Source organism: Plenodomus lingam, assembly GCF_022343315.1.
Source record: "Plenodomus lingam strain CAN1 chromosome Unknown contig_19, whole genome shotgun sequence".
In the NCBI taxonomy this organism is placed as follows: domain Eukaryota; kingdom Fungi; phylum Ascomycota; class Dothideomycetes; order Pleosporales; family Leptosphaeriaceae; genus Plenodomus; species Plenodomus lingam.
The window spans coordinates 311,146-326,250 of NW_027093936.1; the positions used below are offsets into that span (position 1 = coordinate 311,146).

The 15,105-nt window shown below is 52.6% G+C and overlaps 6 protein-coding genes across 6 annotated transcripts; 3 read left to right on the plus strand and 3 right to left on the minus strand.

Annotated features, from left to right (window-relative positions):
- Window positions 1-15: 15 nt before the first annotated feature.
- IAQ61_004111 (uncharacterized protein) lies at window positions 16-2,214 on the minus strand (the record flags this gene model as incomplete). The annotated part of the gene is made up of 1 exon (XM_003838721.2): window positions 16-2,214. One exon carries the CDS (start codon window positions 2,212-2,214, stop codon window positions 16-18), a length of 2,199 nt encoding a protein of 732 aa, XP_003838769.2.
- A 1,985-nt stretch (window positions 2,215-4,199) lies between these two features.
- On the plus strand, window positions 4,200-4,712 carry IAQ61_004112 (uncharacterized protein; the record flags this gene model as incomplete). The annotated part of the gene is made up of 3 exons (XM_066096212.1): window positions 4,200-4,263; window positions 4,342-4,348; window positions 4,427-4,712. The coding sequence occupies 3 exons, from the start codon at window positions 4,200-4,202 to the stop codon at window positions 4,710-4,712; spliced, it is 357 nt and encodes a 118-aa protein (XP_065953530.1).
- A 1,054-nt stretch (window positions 4,713-5,766) lies between these two features.
- On the minus strand, window positions 5,767-7,152 carry IAQ61_004113 (uncharacterized protein; the record flags this gene model as incomplete). The annotated part of the gene is made up of 2 exons (XM_003838723.1): window positions 5,767-7,068; window positions 7,120-7,152. 2 exons carry the CDS (start codon window positions 7,150-7,152, stop codon window positions 5,767-5,769), a joined length of 1,335 nt encoding a protein of 444 aa, XP_003838771.1.
- Window positions 7,153-7,263: 111 nt separating this feature from the next.
- IAQ61_004114 (uncharacterized protein) lies at window positions 7,264-9,283 on the plus strand (the record flags this gene model as incomplete). Its single annotated transcript, XM_003838724.2, has 2 exons — window positions 7,264-8,002; window positions 8,052-9,283. Exons 1-2 carry the CDS (start codon window positions 7,825-7,827, stop codon window positions 9,281-9,283), a joined length of 1,410 nt encoding a protein of 469 aa, XP_003838772.1. The 5' UTR covers window positions 7,264-7,824.
- Window positions 9,284-10,170: 887 nt separating this feature from the next.
- Window positions 10,171-13,557, plus strand: IAQ61_004115 (uncharacterized protein; the record flags this gene model as incomplete). Its single annotated transcript, XM_003838725.1, has 4 exons — window positions 10,171-10,357; window positions 10,420-10,587; window positions 10,636-12,986; window positions 13,087-13,557. The coding sequence occupies 4 exons, from the start codon at window positions 10,171-10,173 to the stop codon at window positions 13,555-13,557; spliced, it is 3,177 nt and encodes a 1,058-aa protein (XP_003838773.1).
- Window positions 13,558-13,712: 155 nt separating this feature from the next.
- Window positions 13,713-15,081, minus strand: NSA2 (Ribosome biogenesis protein). The gene is made up of 3 exons (XM_003838726.2): window positions 14,992-15,081; window positions 14,197-14,888; window positions 13,713-14,118 (listed from the first exon to the last, which is right to left on the minus strand). The coding sequence occupies exons 1-3, from the start codon at window positions 15,027-15,029 to the stop codon at window positions 14,063-14,065; spliced, it is 786 nt and encodes a 261-aa protein (XP_003838774.2). The 5' UTR covers window positions 15,030-15,081; the 3' UTR covers window positions 13,713-14,062.
- Window positions 15,082-15,105: the final 24 nt, after the last annotated feature.

The window sequence follows — 15,105 nt, forward strand, 5'->3', positions numbered from 1 at the left end:
GGAAGAAAATGGTGATCAAGCGTTGGAGGTGCTCTTCTTGCGGCTGAAGATGGTACGGGTGCGGCTCTTGTCGCGAGGCTTCTTCTCTGAAGAGGTGTCTTTCTTGGTGGAACGACCAGATCGAACGGATCGTGCATCAGCAGGGGGACTGTCATCCATGTACTTGTCCTTGTAGATCCAACTGTTACCGACCATGCTGACTCCCTTGGCCTCTGCCGCTCGGTAGAACTTGGCAGCCTTCTTCATGTCCTTCTTGCAGCCAACTCCCTCCGCGTAGCAGTAGCCAGCCTCGACAAGCGCGTCAGCGTCGCCCCAGTTACCAGCAATCTCATAGCATCGCAGCGCCAGTGGCTTGTCTGTGGGAGCACCCCAGCCGTTGCCGTAGCACTTGCCAAGTTCGTAGATGGCTACGGCATACTGTGCTTGATGTTGCTTCTTTTTCAAGAGATCGGTTGGCAGGCCTTGCTTGGATTGATCTTCATCGACCGCGACCTCGAGCTGACCCGAATCAACTGCGCGACGAAGCCATTGCAATGCCTCGGCCTTGTTCTCACGCATGCCCCAGCCGTGTCGACAGGCTAGACCATACCAGAACATGGCTTCTGGCAAACCTGCTCGTGCAGCTAGGCGGAGATGGTAGGTCGACTTTAGGAGTTCGCCCTTTTCGTGGAGTTCTATACCCATGTCGCAATGCTGCTGTGCAGTGATCTCTGTACCGCCTGAGGGCCCGCGAATGGTGCTATTACTGGAGACGAGGGAGGGTGCGCCGCGGTCGGTGGACACTTCTCGAGTAGTGGTTCTCTGGTGCTGTGCTGGCTGTTGCATGTTGCGAGGCGGAGAATCCGGCGAAGGGGGTCGTTCCTGATTCTGCGATGGGTTATCCCAAGTAATCTCCCGCTTGAAGAAGTCTTCAATGCCGACTGAGCGCCTATCAAGCTTCCTTCCGCGAGGCAAGTTGAATTTTGTATACGTGTATGTAGGTGCGGGGTTATTGGCAAAGTCGCCTGATCGACGGAAGTCTTCGCTGGCCATACTTACAGGCGTATGAACCGTCTCATTCGAGTAGTTTGTGATTGGGCTCTCGTTCTGATCTTGCGGCATGGTCTGGCTGTCAAAGGACGGTCTCATGTATACACTCTCTTCAGAGTGCTGGCGCTGTGGTGCATCCATTGAGGGTCGGGTGTCGATGGACGGCCTTGTGCTCTGTCTACTCATCGGTCTGGAGAAATTGTAGGAGGGACGAGGAAGTTGCGACCCATTGGCCGAGTAGTTGGAGGACACGGATGGCGACCGAGGCACGAAAGAGCCAGTGGTGGGGCTAAAGGGCGATTGCGCCCTAGATAGGCTAGAACTGGGTGTCAGATTGCGATTTTGCTGTATGGAGTCGTAGGAGCCGCTCAGCGAAATGTCTTCGACTTCATCAGAACTGTCCTCACGAACTGATCGAACGCTTGGAGATAGTCTCGGCGAGCGCTGGGAGTGCAGGGAGCCAGAGGATCGCGGAGGAAGAAGATTGGACCGTGGTTGCGATCGAGTTTGAGATTCAATAGATGGTTTCCGTTGTGGGCTCAGGAATTGTTGCGATGTGGGTGCAGGCGCCATGGGGCTGACAGGCGTCGCTTCGCGCAAGCCCATGTGGAAATCTCCTGATTCTGGAGAGTGAGATCTCGGGATGTCGAAGTAGCTTTGTGGAGGCGTTGTGGCAGGACTGCTCTCTGCGATTGGAGCCATGGGACTCCGCGCAGGAAGCGAGGCAGCATACTGCGAGTCGTCGCTGCTAATCTGGGGATAGACGGACTTGTGTCTCTCTAGCCCCTCTTGACGCGGCGAAGGCTCAGGCCGTGGCTGGCTGATGCTGCCGTGATCCTCGTCAGGCGAGTTGACGGTAGACGACGACAGCGAGGAGAAGTAGCCCGAGCGGTTTCCAAACTCATTTTGGATGGTGAGGGGCGCCAGGCGACTGAGGCGACGGCCAGCTTTGTCCTGCTGCTCGAAGCGCTTTGCTAGCAATCGTCCCTGGAGGGCGAGGGCATCGAGTGGGGAGAGTGCAGGCGGTACTTCGCCCGCGCGGGGACTGGGGAGGTCGGCGAGCGAGAGGTTGCTCATGCTGGCGCTGGCCAGGGTGCCCAAGCTGGGGTAGGCGGGTTTGCTGGGCGGCTCATGGGACTGTGAGCGGGACTCGAGGCCGCCAGGGCGAGTGGACTGGTTCGACATGAATACTGGGGTGGTTGCGGTGGTAGTAGTGGTGGTAGTGGAGGGTGTGGTGAGAAGAACAACGGCGGCGGTGACGGTGTCTAGCAACGGTGTCTCAGTCTCGTGCACACATGCAGTCGGCGCAGGTCGATTGGAGACAGCGGATCGTCATGCGCGCAGGTGAAGTGGGCGGTAGTAGTGGTGGTGGGCGTAGGAGGCGAATGGCGAGGTGCAGTACGGGCTGGCGAATGAGGCAGGGCCGCAAAGCAATACGGGGAGACGGGTGGCTGTGTGGACTGGCGCAGAGGGTTCGTGTGTCGGCGGAGGGGGGGTGAGGCGAGGCGAGGCGGGGAGAGGGGGGGGGGTGTGTCGAGTGCGGGTGTGGCAACGTCGAGAGCCAGCAAGAGAGATAGAGAGAGATAGAGAGAGAGACAGAGAGAGAGAGAGAGAGAGAGAGAGAGAGAGAAGCAGCAGCAGCGAAGGAGCGGATACGGCAGCAAGCGCCGAGAGGGGAACTTGCAGAGAGTTTGGAAGACAGAGAGAGAGAGAGACACAGACAGAGACACGGACACACAGGCAGCTGGCCTCGCGATGGTTCTGAGAGAGACTAGAGTACAGACAGTAGTTAGTTGGTTCGTTAGTTCATAGGCATTGTACTAATGCCTACCGAGGCCAGGTCAAAGTCTAAACATGGGCCCTCCTCCTCCCTTCTGCCGCCGCCATCGCCTGCATGCCCATGCCCAACCGAACGGGGGCAACCTCCTGAACGGCTTGGCAACCGACAGGGCCATCAAACCGGCAGCGTTTCTGGGGTCAAAGAACAGACGAATCGGGAGGCGGGTACGAGGGGAACAGGGCCTGCATCCAGTGCAACAATCACTGCATCCAAGACTCCAAGTTGATCCAAACCCCCCCCCCACTGGACTGTGGAGTCTGCACCATCCGTCGACCGTCCCGTGTGTGTGTGTGTGAGTGAGTAGAGTGCCAGATGTACTATAGTATCTATCGTATACCACCGAGTAGTATGTGCTATCGTGTAGCACTCCACTGTCTACTACTGTCTGTACATACAGCACATGTAATGTACAGCTGGGTACATGCTACCTGTACATATACATAGCAACAGTGGGGCGACGATCACCTCATCATCTCACCCAGCGGATCCACTACCAAGAGTGTACTTGTACTCTAAGAGTACTATGTTTCAACGGAGTACAGCTACCCATACTGTACCTACAGGGCACATGCAGTATGTACACATGGACACCTTGCGCAGCAGTGCTGGCTAAGGACCAGAGATGTACATGCAAACTGCTCACTCGCAGACACACACCGACCGCACCCACTGCCCATGCTTTGTCTCATTTCACACAGTTCGCCTCGACTGGCTTCGCGGCTCGCCCCATTTCGGCACACTTCCCAAGCCGGCAAGTCCGCGTATTTACTCTGTAGGTTCTTGTACAATCTTGTGTGGCACAACGCATGGATCCCGCTGCCCGTCACCTCATTTGGCACCTTGCAGATTGTGTGGGGCGAAAGCGGGTCGCCGTAGAAGACCCTCAGACCTCCCCATCCATGGACGCTCATCAAACTGCTAAGCCAGCCCCTGCGAACCATTGTTCTTTTTCCCCCTCTCCTCCTCCTCCCTCCTCATCGTGAGCTGAAAAATGGCTTCTCCAATCCCGGTACGACGAATCCGTTGCAATACAGGAGCTGTACACACACCCCCTTTTCTGTTCGCTGCCAACACGCTTTGTGAATGAGGACAAGTGGTCATTGCATAGGTACAAACCGAACCAATCCCCCCTTCCGCAGGAGCTTGCCCAAAGCTAGAGTAATGCAGAAAACGTCGCCGATGGTCTGAACTGGTCCCAGAGAGGGGACTGCTTTGAGCGTTGACGATAGTGTGGTACTGTGATCCTGTTTCTCGACGTCATCTACAGAGAGCCTTTCCCTCTTACTCTGATGAGTGCCGTAGCATGTGGGTCTGCTCCCGTTCTTTGGACATGCCCTCACCGCTTGCCCAGGAAGCTAATTCCTTCTTCCTGACCGCCTTGCGCATTCCAGTAGGTAAGCTTCGATCAGGAGCACAAGAAAACAAACGATTCAACACCAAATTGCATATGCCAACGTGCGTCATGATTAAAGGTCCAATGTATGACAATCCTACCAAAACACACTACACACGTCTTCTACATCACTCAAAGTAAAAACCACGTGTAACCCTGAGTAGGAGAATCCAGTGCCGTCGTTGCTCTGCAAAATCCTTTTCAAACACTGACCACCAACGCATTTTGGCTTATTTTCCTATTTTCCGAGAGAAGGATACGGTGGCGCGATTGAAATACATAGTCCCATGGAAATACAACACCTACCGCTATCTACCTAAAGGAAGAAATACCACTCCGCTCGGCCCGCTAGGCGTGCTGGAACCCGCCCACCCATACGACTGGGCTCAATCCACCATCTCCTCCTACACACAGTGTTCTGAACCACCTCGGCCTCTGCACAATAAATGAACGCCCTCTTTCCAAGAGACGTGCGCGCAGCCAACGTCAACTCTCGCCCCTAGTACACCACTGCGATATTAATCTAAATGAAGCGACTGACTCTCTCCTTCCCTTGAACCTACCACATGTACTTGACTTACAGTACGGACCGATCTCTGTCAGAGCCGAGGATGCGGGGGCTCCAAACACTCAAACAACACTGTGTTCCACAGTCGTCATCAATCATCAATCACGTACCGCCGACGCTTCGTCAGATGCGCGTCTCTAATCACACTGCGATTCTCCTCTCAGCCGTCGGCCGTGTTCACGGCCGAATTGTCATATGCAATCTAGGCTAACAATGAGAGAGCGGTAATGTTTTGTGAAGCATCCAACTGTCCTCAAAAAAGTACCACAGTACCTATCTTTACAAAGCCTGTAACGGTCCCAACGACTGCTGCTATTGCGAAAGTACAAAAGCCCAAGTCATTGCTTCTACACTGCGAAAGTAAGGAATTTATCTCCCCCCCGCCCCCGCCCCCACCCCCTCCCTCATCGATCCTGTACTGGGTCCCAGGCTTTCCCTTGTACTAGCAAGGCCCTGTAGATGGATGGAATCTGCGCAACCGACCAGCAAGTTGACAGAGACGCATTGTGGTGTTTAGGGGCGCTGGATGAGGCTAGCGGGATTCATCCGAAGCGCATCGCTGGCGTCTGCAGAACATGACATGATTACATACAATGTACATGGTCGATAGATTCAATAGCGCATTTCCTATACCTATGCCTGTGTAGTCTGTTTGCCAAGCGGCCTCCGTGTTCTATTCCATGCAGGACCATTCCCTTTCTGTCAAGAGGGTATCAAACGGACCCCCGATGTAGCCAGGGTGAACGTAAAGATCTAGCAGTCTGAGTCTGGAAGCGGTTCTTAACACGCCTGGTATAATGCCCTTGTGTCAATCGCGTCCAACATGGGCCTCTGCAGACACAAGCCTTGTCCTCGGGATGGCATGTATTGCCGTGGTAACAGTATTGTATTCTCTAGTCTTGCTTTCTGTCCCATGTACATACCCTACCATGGTAATCAAGCGACTGCTTCAATCTTCTCCCAGGATTGCACGCTGTCTTCCAGCTTCGGCGCAGAAGTCATGTCCAGGGAGACGCGTTTCAAGCCCATCATCCATCCCACCAGACCCGAGGGTAGCCAATTGCCCACGAGGTCGTATGCGACACTACCGCGACCTACCCGCCATACCTTGCGTGGCCGTCTGTGCGTGAGTGCATCAAACACCGCATTGTGCAGTTCCCGCAGCGGACTGCCATTGTGATTGAGAAGGCCTCGATTCTGTGCGGCTCTGGTTTGATTTACAAAGTTATTGCCGTACATGGCTCTCGTCGTCGCTGGCCAAGCATGGGGGCTTCCCGACGTCCGCGTCTGCAGGTGATGCTTGGGACCCACATTGGACAAGTCAAAGGTTCCAAGATGAAACTGGATCACGTCGATGCCTAGGGTTCCCAGCTCCGCTCGCAGCGAAGCGATGAACCCTTCGAGCGCACCAATAACTGTCGTCTCTACACCATGGAATGGTGGTCTCAGTGATGCGATGATGCTTGGCGTTAGCATCATCAGACGTGATTTGAACAAGCATACGGTTGGCAGCAATGCTTGTGTGACCGCTATAGTGTTCAGCACTTTGGCGTTGAGCGCATCCGACCAAAACTCGGGCGAGATGGTCTCGACGGGTCCAGTGGGATAGATCAGGTCGGGGACGAGTACGACTCCACTCAGGTTGAGTGTGTGAGGACTGGCGCCGGCGAAGGCGACGTGCGGCCGCGTGAGCATGTTGCTAAACCGATCAACAGCTTCCTGTGTGCCCATGGTGTCTACAATGTCCAAATGCAGTGGCCTCACGTCGGCCCTTGACTCGCTCAACACTTGCTGCTCCTCGTCCATGTTCGAGCAGACGATGTATACGATGAAACCTCGACGCTCTAGATCAAGCGATAGTGAGCGCACGATGGGGGAGTTCGGCGGACCAGCAATAACGACCACCTCTTTCCTGGCCCCATTCGTGGCTCTCCGCGCTCTTCGCTTCCTGTTATATATCTTCTTTTCTCGCCATAGCAAGAGCCCTCCTGTTCCTACGAAAGCAACAACGGCCGCAGTAAGCGCACGATGCTGCGAAACCCAGTCTTGAAGGCGCTGTATATATGCGTTTGACAAGGCATGTGGTGGCGGTGGTGGAGGCGGTGGTCGTGATTGCTGAGGGATCCAACTCTCGGGTAGGTGTCTTTTTACATAGCCGGCGACTGAGGCGAAATGTGCATCTGTTGCGTCGAATACTGATCCTGTGAAGCTGCGCACGTCTTGCGTGTACCCTGCCAGCTGACCAAACGATTAGAAAGCAAGTCAAGCCAGGTCGAAGATCAGACTTACCCAGTCAGAAAAGGGCTGATCGTTATTCGTCATACTGGCACGTTTGTTATAAGAGTCGTCGTTCGTCGTGGCTTGGGTAGGTAGATTAGATAGCCGTGGCCATCGAAAACGTCGGCTCCATAGGGTGACTTTGCCAGGCCCGCATCACATACGTCAAGCTGCTCCACCACCTGGCTCACGATCGTCCCGCCACGGCACCGCGTCCGCACGTGAGCCTCCACCTTAGCGCCACCCGCACGCCTCACACCAAACAACTGCAGAAAAGCTTGTCGCTTGTCCTTCCTTCAAAGCTGTATGCTTGCTGCTTTGCAAAGGGGTCCCCTCCACCTCTATCGATCCCAACTTAGGTACAGTCGACCCTAGGTCGATCATCCAAGTCTTCCCAGAATGTAACGCATGGGTCACTTTGTTCTTGCACAGGACGCCTCGCCTCTACCATCACGAACACTTGGCAAAGACGCGCACCAATAGCTTACGTGGCAGTGCCTTTGCATTCGCCTCTCATTCCAATAATCTGCTGTTTCACTTCTCTCTGGCTCTCCTCGTCTGTTCGGTATATGTGATTAGACGCATCTAGTCACCTTTTCCTTTCTTCACGTCTTCTGTCTTGACACTTTACCTGGTACATTACCCCACCCTCAAATATCGCACACTTTAGAGTAAGACATTACGATCAGTGGGGCTGGGTTTTCTTGTACAATCAACATGAGGGAGATCGATGCGCATTTCGATGCGTACGAGCATTTGAAGCATTTACCAAGAGATGGAGAAGCCTTACACATGCTGCGCAAGGCAGCATCGATGGTTAAGCCCATGATGAGAAAACGAGGTTGGAAAGTCGGGACGCTGGCTGAGTTTCTACCTGATGAACCGCAACTTCTGGGTAATTTTTGCAACGGCGATCTTGAAACAGGTGACTAATTAAGCTTTAGGTCTCAATATTAATCGTACGGAGAGGATCTTAGTCCGACTGAGATATCACCATGATTCCAGACAGTTCTTGTCAATGGAACAAGTCACAGATACTCTGTTGCACGAGCTCTCACACATTGTATTCGGTCCTCACAATGCCGATTTCAACAATCTCTGGAATGAGCTCCGTGAAGAACATCAATCACTGTTAATGAAAGGCTACACAGGTGAAGGTTTCCTCATCCAAGGTCAGAAACTCGGTGGTAGACGCATACCGTTGGATGAGATGCGACGCCAGGCTCGGAGTGCCGCCGAGAAGCGCAAAGCGGCCACTAATGCCAGCGCAGGTGGGCACCGCTTGGGGGGCAGTGCACTAACCATCCGAGGTGTTGATATGCGCAAAGTCATAGCAGATGCTGCATCAAGGAGGAAGAGTATCACCGAAGGATGCGCAAGCGGTAGTTCAGAAGCAGGGCGTCTAGTCAACCAGCAAGAGCAAGAAGGCTTCCGGACTAGGGCTGAAGAGGACGATTCGAATGATGCAGCGATTGCACGCGCCCTCCAAGATCTCATGTACGAAGAAGAGATGCAAAGGCTGGGGAAACCGACGGGAGGAGGCGGTCTGAGCTGGGATCCCCAGAATGGATTACAGTTCGACAGCAATCCCCCATCTCGCAGCTCCTCACCAGCATTCTCAGGTCCTCAAGGCAATATTCCTTCCTCCAACCGACCAGTTTCTCAGCCTTACCCAGTGCAAAATACACAGGTGAATTCGACCGCTCGACCTGTCTCGCGTCCTGTAACAAATCCAACCCGGACATCATGGTCTGTCCGTAATACCATCAGAGCCCCATCACGCTTGATATCAGCAGAAGAGGAACAGATACGCAACAGACAGCTCCCACCGATACCGCCAGCAGCTTCTCTAGAAGCCAGCGTTGTCCCAGTGGATTCTAATAGCTGGGCATGTCCGCAATGCACACTTCACAATCCGCTCGACTTTCTTACTTGCGGAGCCTGTGGCCTGGAGCAACCGCCGCAGCCAATTCCCCGCCACAAACGCTTCGGCCCATCCCACTCTGCGCCCAGCTTGCCGAAGCCCCCACCACAGTCAGGTCTAAGAGGCCAGGGCGCCACTCCATTCGAGCCTGCGAGAGGGAGACTTGGTTGGAATTGTCTAGAATGTGGGACTTTCATGGAGAATCAGTGGTGGACATGTTCACTTTGTGGGACGATGAAGCTCGATTCCTAAGTATCCTCTCATTCTCCAGACATGAGTATCTGAGTGCTCCGAGCGTAAATTTTTTTGGATATTAGGTCTGGTGCAAGGCGAGCTTTTTTTTGTTTGTTTGTCGGGTCAGTATAGTACCTACCTGGAGGATGATGAGATACCCCTAGTATAGTCACGCTCGTTGCAAGAACTGAGTACAGACTTTTCACAAACCCCCGTAGCCCTTGATATGACGCGCGAAACTAGAAATTACAAAAGCGTGGCTCTGCGATCTATAAATAGAAAGCTACAACTCTTGACGCTAGCGCGACATAAAGTCCTTGGGGCGACTACCGTCATTTTTGTAAAGATTCCTTCTAGCATCATCTTCCTCATGACCTGAATAGCATCGTATCTGCATGTGATTTCACTGCTCCCCAATCCATCCTTCGAGGGATTGCAACATGCCGGTGCCGTACTCGTACGTCAGTCTTGCACGTTTGTCACATGTGCAACGTGGGCAACAAACTGGAAGATATTCGGTCTATTCCTAAATCGCTGTTTACCATCGAGTAACGAGAGATTTTCAGTGGGCTCGAGTTTATTGTCTCGTCATATGCTGTGAAGAGAGCAAGTATATGCGCGTGGGGGGCGGCCGATTTCGCAGAGAGATGACCTATATCAGCACCCCCTTCACTTCACCATTGCACTAATCAGTCTCAACGTACATTCTTTATACTGGGATTACGCCATGCTTGCGAGTGAGATTCCTAAGTAGAGCGATATTCAACTACCTGGGGTTCACATCGCCGCCGCTGCCGCCTGCTAGACTTGGGGCACGGTTGTTGCGACAACGCAGCTTCCTATTCTGCACTCTCTCATAACGACACCGCGCCTTAGGTTGACCACAGACAGCTTGGCTTGTCACAATGCCGTGCCTCAAGGATTTACAGTGCTCAATCGAGCTTTCAGACAGCCAACAAACGCTGCAGGAATTCGGAACTAGCTATGGCGACGCCTTTGTGGAAACTTTCGTGCCAGTTCCCAGCAAGCCAGAGTCTTTCTCGATACATCTTACTTCTGACAAATTCATTGCGCCTGGCATCGCAATGTACGGTGCGTACATGTGTTCCACTTCTTCATCAATGTTGTACCCGTATTTTGGCTGACTCGAGTAGTGTTCATTGACGGCGTATATCAGTGCAACCGCAACAGGCAAGACCTCAAACTGCGAAAATCCTCCAAAAGCCGTTCACTAGTCGACTTCAGAGTTCGCCAAAAAGAGGAGAAACAGAAGGATGGCTCGATGATTGCGCGCGAGTGGAAGTTCGAGAAACTCAATATTGGTATGCTCACATCCAATCATGGCAGACTAATCTACTGACTGACCACAGTATCAGCAGATGAAGCACCTCATGAGTGTTCTTCGGATTTACTCGCTAACATAGGGTGTATCGAGGTTGTGGTACTGAGGTGTGCGGGCCCGCGCAATGCCAAAACAGTGTCACCGATGAACATGGATGGTGCAAACGATGTTGCAGATCATATGTTTGGCTTTGACGGTCCATCCCAGGAGACTCCCAGCGACTCGATCTATGACGATCGTCTGCCATTTTCTAGTGGTAGAAGGAAACATTCCGGTCCACCACCTCCGCTCCATGCCTACCAGTCACCATATGCTGAGACGGTCCAAAGCCATGCGCCCACTCATAGTCATCGTAGTCAGCGCTCCTTTAACGCGTCAATACACCCTTCTCATCAAGGCTCCCAGGCCCAATTGAGACATGGAGGAACCTCTGGTCCTGGCGCACATGGAGCAAACAAAACACCGCTCTTTGGTGTTCAATATGGGAGTGGCCCTCTTCCACCTGTTGGAGAACCGTTCTATCACAATGCTCCCAGTGGTGCCATAGCCAATGTTCCTATAATCGATCCCCAATGGCTTGACAAGCTCGTGACAAAGGCTGTCAAGAAACGCGTTGAGGAATCACACCGAGATATGGCTCCCTCGCGTAGCAATGCTATGCAAAGTCAGAATATACACGGCACAGATGTCTCCAGTCGGACCCCAGGAGCATGGCCTACATCTCCAAACGAAGTCGTCATCCAACCAGAGAAAGTATTTCAATCAGACCTGCCTATTGAGGAGCATAATACCACACGAACTCTGTCGCAAGGGGGTTGGGTACAGCGACCATCCCAGAGTAAAGCAGGTACTAAGGTTACATGGAGTGACGCGGGACCAGCGTGGGACTCAACAGCGAGTGCTGATGGGTGGAACACAAACGAAGACACGGCAACGGAGTCATGGGATACGGATGAGACTTTTGAGAAAAAGGAATCAAGCAGATGGAAAGAGGATGATCGAAAAGCAAGATCTCGCAGCACTCGCAGCAGGAGCCGCCGTACTTCCCGAGCTGTATCTCCTCTCACAATCCGTATAAAAAGTCAAAGCCAGTCGAAGGATGGCTTTTCCGTAAGACTTCGGTCAAAGTCGCGCTCTCGGCGCTTCAGGGCGGATGAGGATATTCCTTCCTCTTCCGAGGACAAAGATGGCTGGACGCATGATGAAACTACATCTTCGGCTGCAGAAGATAGCTCAGATGATACGATTCAGCCTTCACACTCACAGAGCCAGGTTCACACGATACGAAGCCGATCTAAGGCACGTTCGCGCGGATCCAAGTCTACCCGCAATGTCAAGAGAAGGCCATCTGAACATTGGGATGCTATCCAGGATTGGCAGACACAGCTCAACAACGAACCCGCCTCTTCTGTCCAGAAAACAGTCACACCCCAAACAATGGACTTCTCGACATCAATAAATACAGGTGATTTTCATGGTGCACCTCTTAATGTGGACTTTGTCCCTAGTCCTCTCCCGCCTGCACCATATGCACCCACTGTGCCAGATCTTGCAATCCATAAAGGCTACACGAAACCGTTCGAAACCCAGTCTGCAGTTTCTTCCATATGGAGCGGTGAACCAAGAGGCAAACAAGCCAACGACTTCTGGGAAGCTGTACCAGGAAAAGAGACCGGTTGGGAAAGCATTGGAACTGATGGTTGGGACACTACAGATACGGATAAAAAGGTTGAACACGGGTGGCAGACTACAGCCGAGAAGCCTAAGAGTACCTCATATGCTAAGAAGAGTGCCTGGGCCGGTGATTCGAATGCCAAAAACAATGAATGGGGAACAGATCTACGCGCGGATGATCAGATACGCAAATCTGGGAGCCTTGCGAGCTGGAACACCAAGAAATCAGGATGGGAAGCAACAGAAATAGCCAGTCTCCTTCCATTTCAGCAGAAGAAGTTTTCTTGGGACCATTTGGACGCAGAAGATAGCAAGAAAACGGGACTTCAAGAGCAAAAGACAGTCATATCTTGGACTACAGTGGGCCCAGCCCAGGACAAGCAAGACAAAGCCATCCAAAAAGCTACATCGACATCTCAACGCCACAGCAACAAATCCCTCTCCAAGTACAGACAGCTTCGCTCCGCATCTGACATAGGTCCCAAGCAACACTGGCAGTTCCCACCGCCTCCACCAGAAAAGAAACTCCACCACATTTCCGAACACAACCATGGCTCATACATCGCCCCCGAGGAACCCTTGCTCAAAATTCCCAAGGAATTTGCCAGTGAAAAGGGCATAGAGCACCAAGTTCGAGCAGGAAAGGGTATACAGTATGGCCATGTCGTCGGTCGACCAGAGTACCTAGACACTTTGGATAAACCTGTAAGTTATCCACAATGTTGTTTAGACTATTCTCAAATTGCCCAATACCCTCGACATCCCTTTACCATTCTAGGGCTTTTGCTAATGACATCACACATAGTACGCAGTATTCCGGTTCAAATACCGTTCCCGCTCTACCCTCCGCTCCCTCTTTGGCAAAACCCTCATTCCACCCCACGGTCCACTCACGCTCCCAACACGTGGTTCTGCACTTGCAGATGCAAAGCACAAACTGAAGAATATACCACAGGACGAGCTGATTGACAAGATGCTCAAGCTGCAGGAAACGTTAGCGGAAAAAGGGTATACAAGAGATGATCGTGAGAAGAAGGAGAAGCAGAAACGGAGAGAGAAGGAGAGGAGGCCAAGTGTGTCGGCAGCCACGGAAGTCGCAGCCAGAGGTTTCACGGAGAAGTGGGTGGAGATGCAGAGTAGGGAGACGAGTCTGAAGGGCAAGAAGGAGAAGAGCGAGAAGAGCGAGAAGAAGAGGGAAAAGGAACGGCAAGGGAAGAAGGTAGAGGGGTGGGGAGAGACCAAAAATGCAGAGATCTGGGAGGGCGTGAAGTGGTAAACGGAAGAAGTATGGGGCCTCTAGTGTTCTCTGGGGTTTGATGGCTGGAGTGTGCATCTCACTTCATTGAGCATGTCCGTTCGATGCACATGTGCGTTGGACTTGGCCAATTTGAGATGTCAGTCCAAGAACTGATGATAGAAAACAAATTCATGGGTGGTCTCAACTAGAAAGAACTTATTGATCCATCACCGTGATTCATGGCCTGTCAGAACTGCGTGTAATTTCCCAAAGCTTTATGGTGTGGTATCATAGATCTAAGTTGCACATCTACCTATACTCAGACTCGGATCAAATTATTTGGCATTGCATCATCAGATCCGCTGATCCCAGATCCTTCAGCTCTACCTCGCAGAATCTTGAATCCCCCCCTTTGATTTTCGTAGCGCGTGAGGCGCTCCCTCTGCAGGGCCCTCAAAAAAAAAGAGAAGAAGTTTTTGAATACCGTTTCAACGCCATGAAAATGCAACATTGCAATTCTCTCTTTGCCCGAAAGGATTATTTTCTAGACAAGCAGAACAGCATTCAAGCAGCCATCGTTTTCAGGGTTGTTTGTAATTTCTGTTTCCTGTTAGACGCATTGATGGCTCAAGTTGCATTACACTGGGAAAATCAGGGGAGGGGAGTGGTTCGACTTACGAGCATAACGACCCCATACGACTTTCCCACCTGCGGTAACGAGACCCAACTCGGACACGTTGACCTCGATGATGGTTCCCTTTGTGAGGACGCCCAATTGGGTGTACAAAGGATTCTGAGGATTCTTCTTGACGGAGATGATGGGCAGTTGCACGGTGACGCTGAGTTCAGGGTGTGTGACGTTTGCCTTTTTGTAGCGCAGACCCATGGGCCGGATGAAGCGTTCGTACTTGACGGGGCGGCGGGTGAAGCCTGGTCCGACAAAGGTGGGCTTGGTAATCATGCGCTTCCAGCTCTTCTTGGCCGTCTTTTTGCCTGTCTTGACGACGCTGAACATTTCTTCCTCGGAAATACCCTTGACCTTGGGTAGGGGTACGCTGAACCTTGCCGCCTTTTCATTGCGCTTCTGCTTGATGGCGCTGGACAGCGCTTTTGCGTTCTCCTCGTTGCTGCGGTCGAGGAGGTACTGTGGTAGGGCTTCTGTAGAAGGCTCGGCGGGCTCTGATGTCTTGACGTTGCGTTCTTCGTGGGCACGGATCGTCTTCTTCATCTGGATCTTTTCCTTGCGACGCTTTTCGGCGTAGAGTTTTGCGCGCAGACCGCGGTAGTTTTGCGCCTTCTTGGAACCATCGTGTCCCTCTCGGGCAATGCGCTTGCGCTTACGTTCATCGTGGTCGAAGCGCTTGCCGTGCCTAGAGTGGAGGGGTTAGATATGGTGTTGGTTCGCTTCCATGCATGAGAATCCGAACTGAAGCATGGCAATGGAGAATGAACGAATTAGGGTGACAAACGTACTGCTTCGTCCAGCGTTCGATATACTCGTTCTGAGGCATGATTCCACTTTTCTCTCGTTGTCCTGAAGGTTGTTGGATGGGGAGTGGCCGGCTACCGCTGCGGGCGAAACTTCTC

What these genes read in the sequence shown, in the direction of transcription:
- NSA2 (XM_003838726.2), bottom strand. Translation starts at nt 15,029, where the DNA reads ATGCCTCAGAACGAGTATATCGAACGCTGGACGAAGCA. An exon ending in ATCGAACGCTGGACGAAGCA is followed by an intron (nt 14,889 to 14,991) that starts GTACGTTTGTCA and finishes CCTCCACTCTAG; the next exon opens with GCACGGCAAGCGCTTCGACC. An exon ending in CGTATGGGGTCGTTATGCTC is followed by an intron (nt 14,119 to 14,196) that starts GTAAGTCGAACC and finishes AACAGGAAACAG; the next exon opens with AAATTACAAACAACCCTGAA.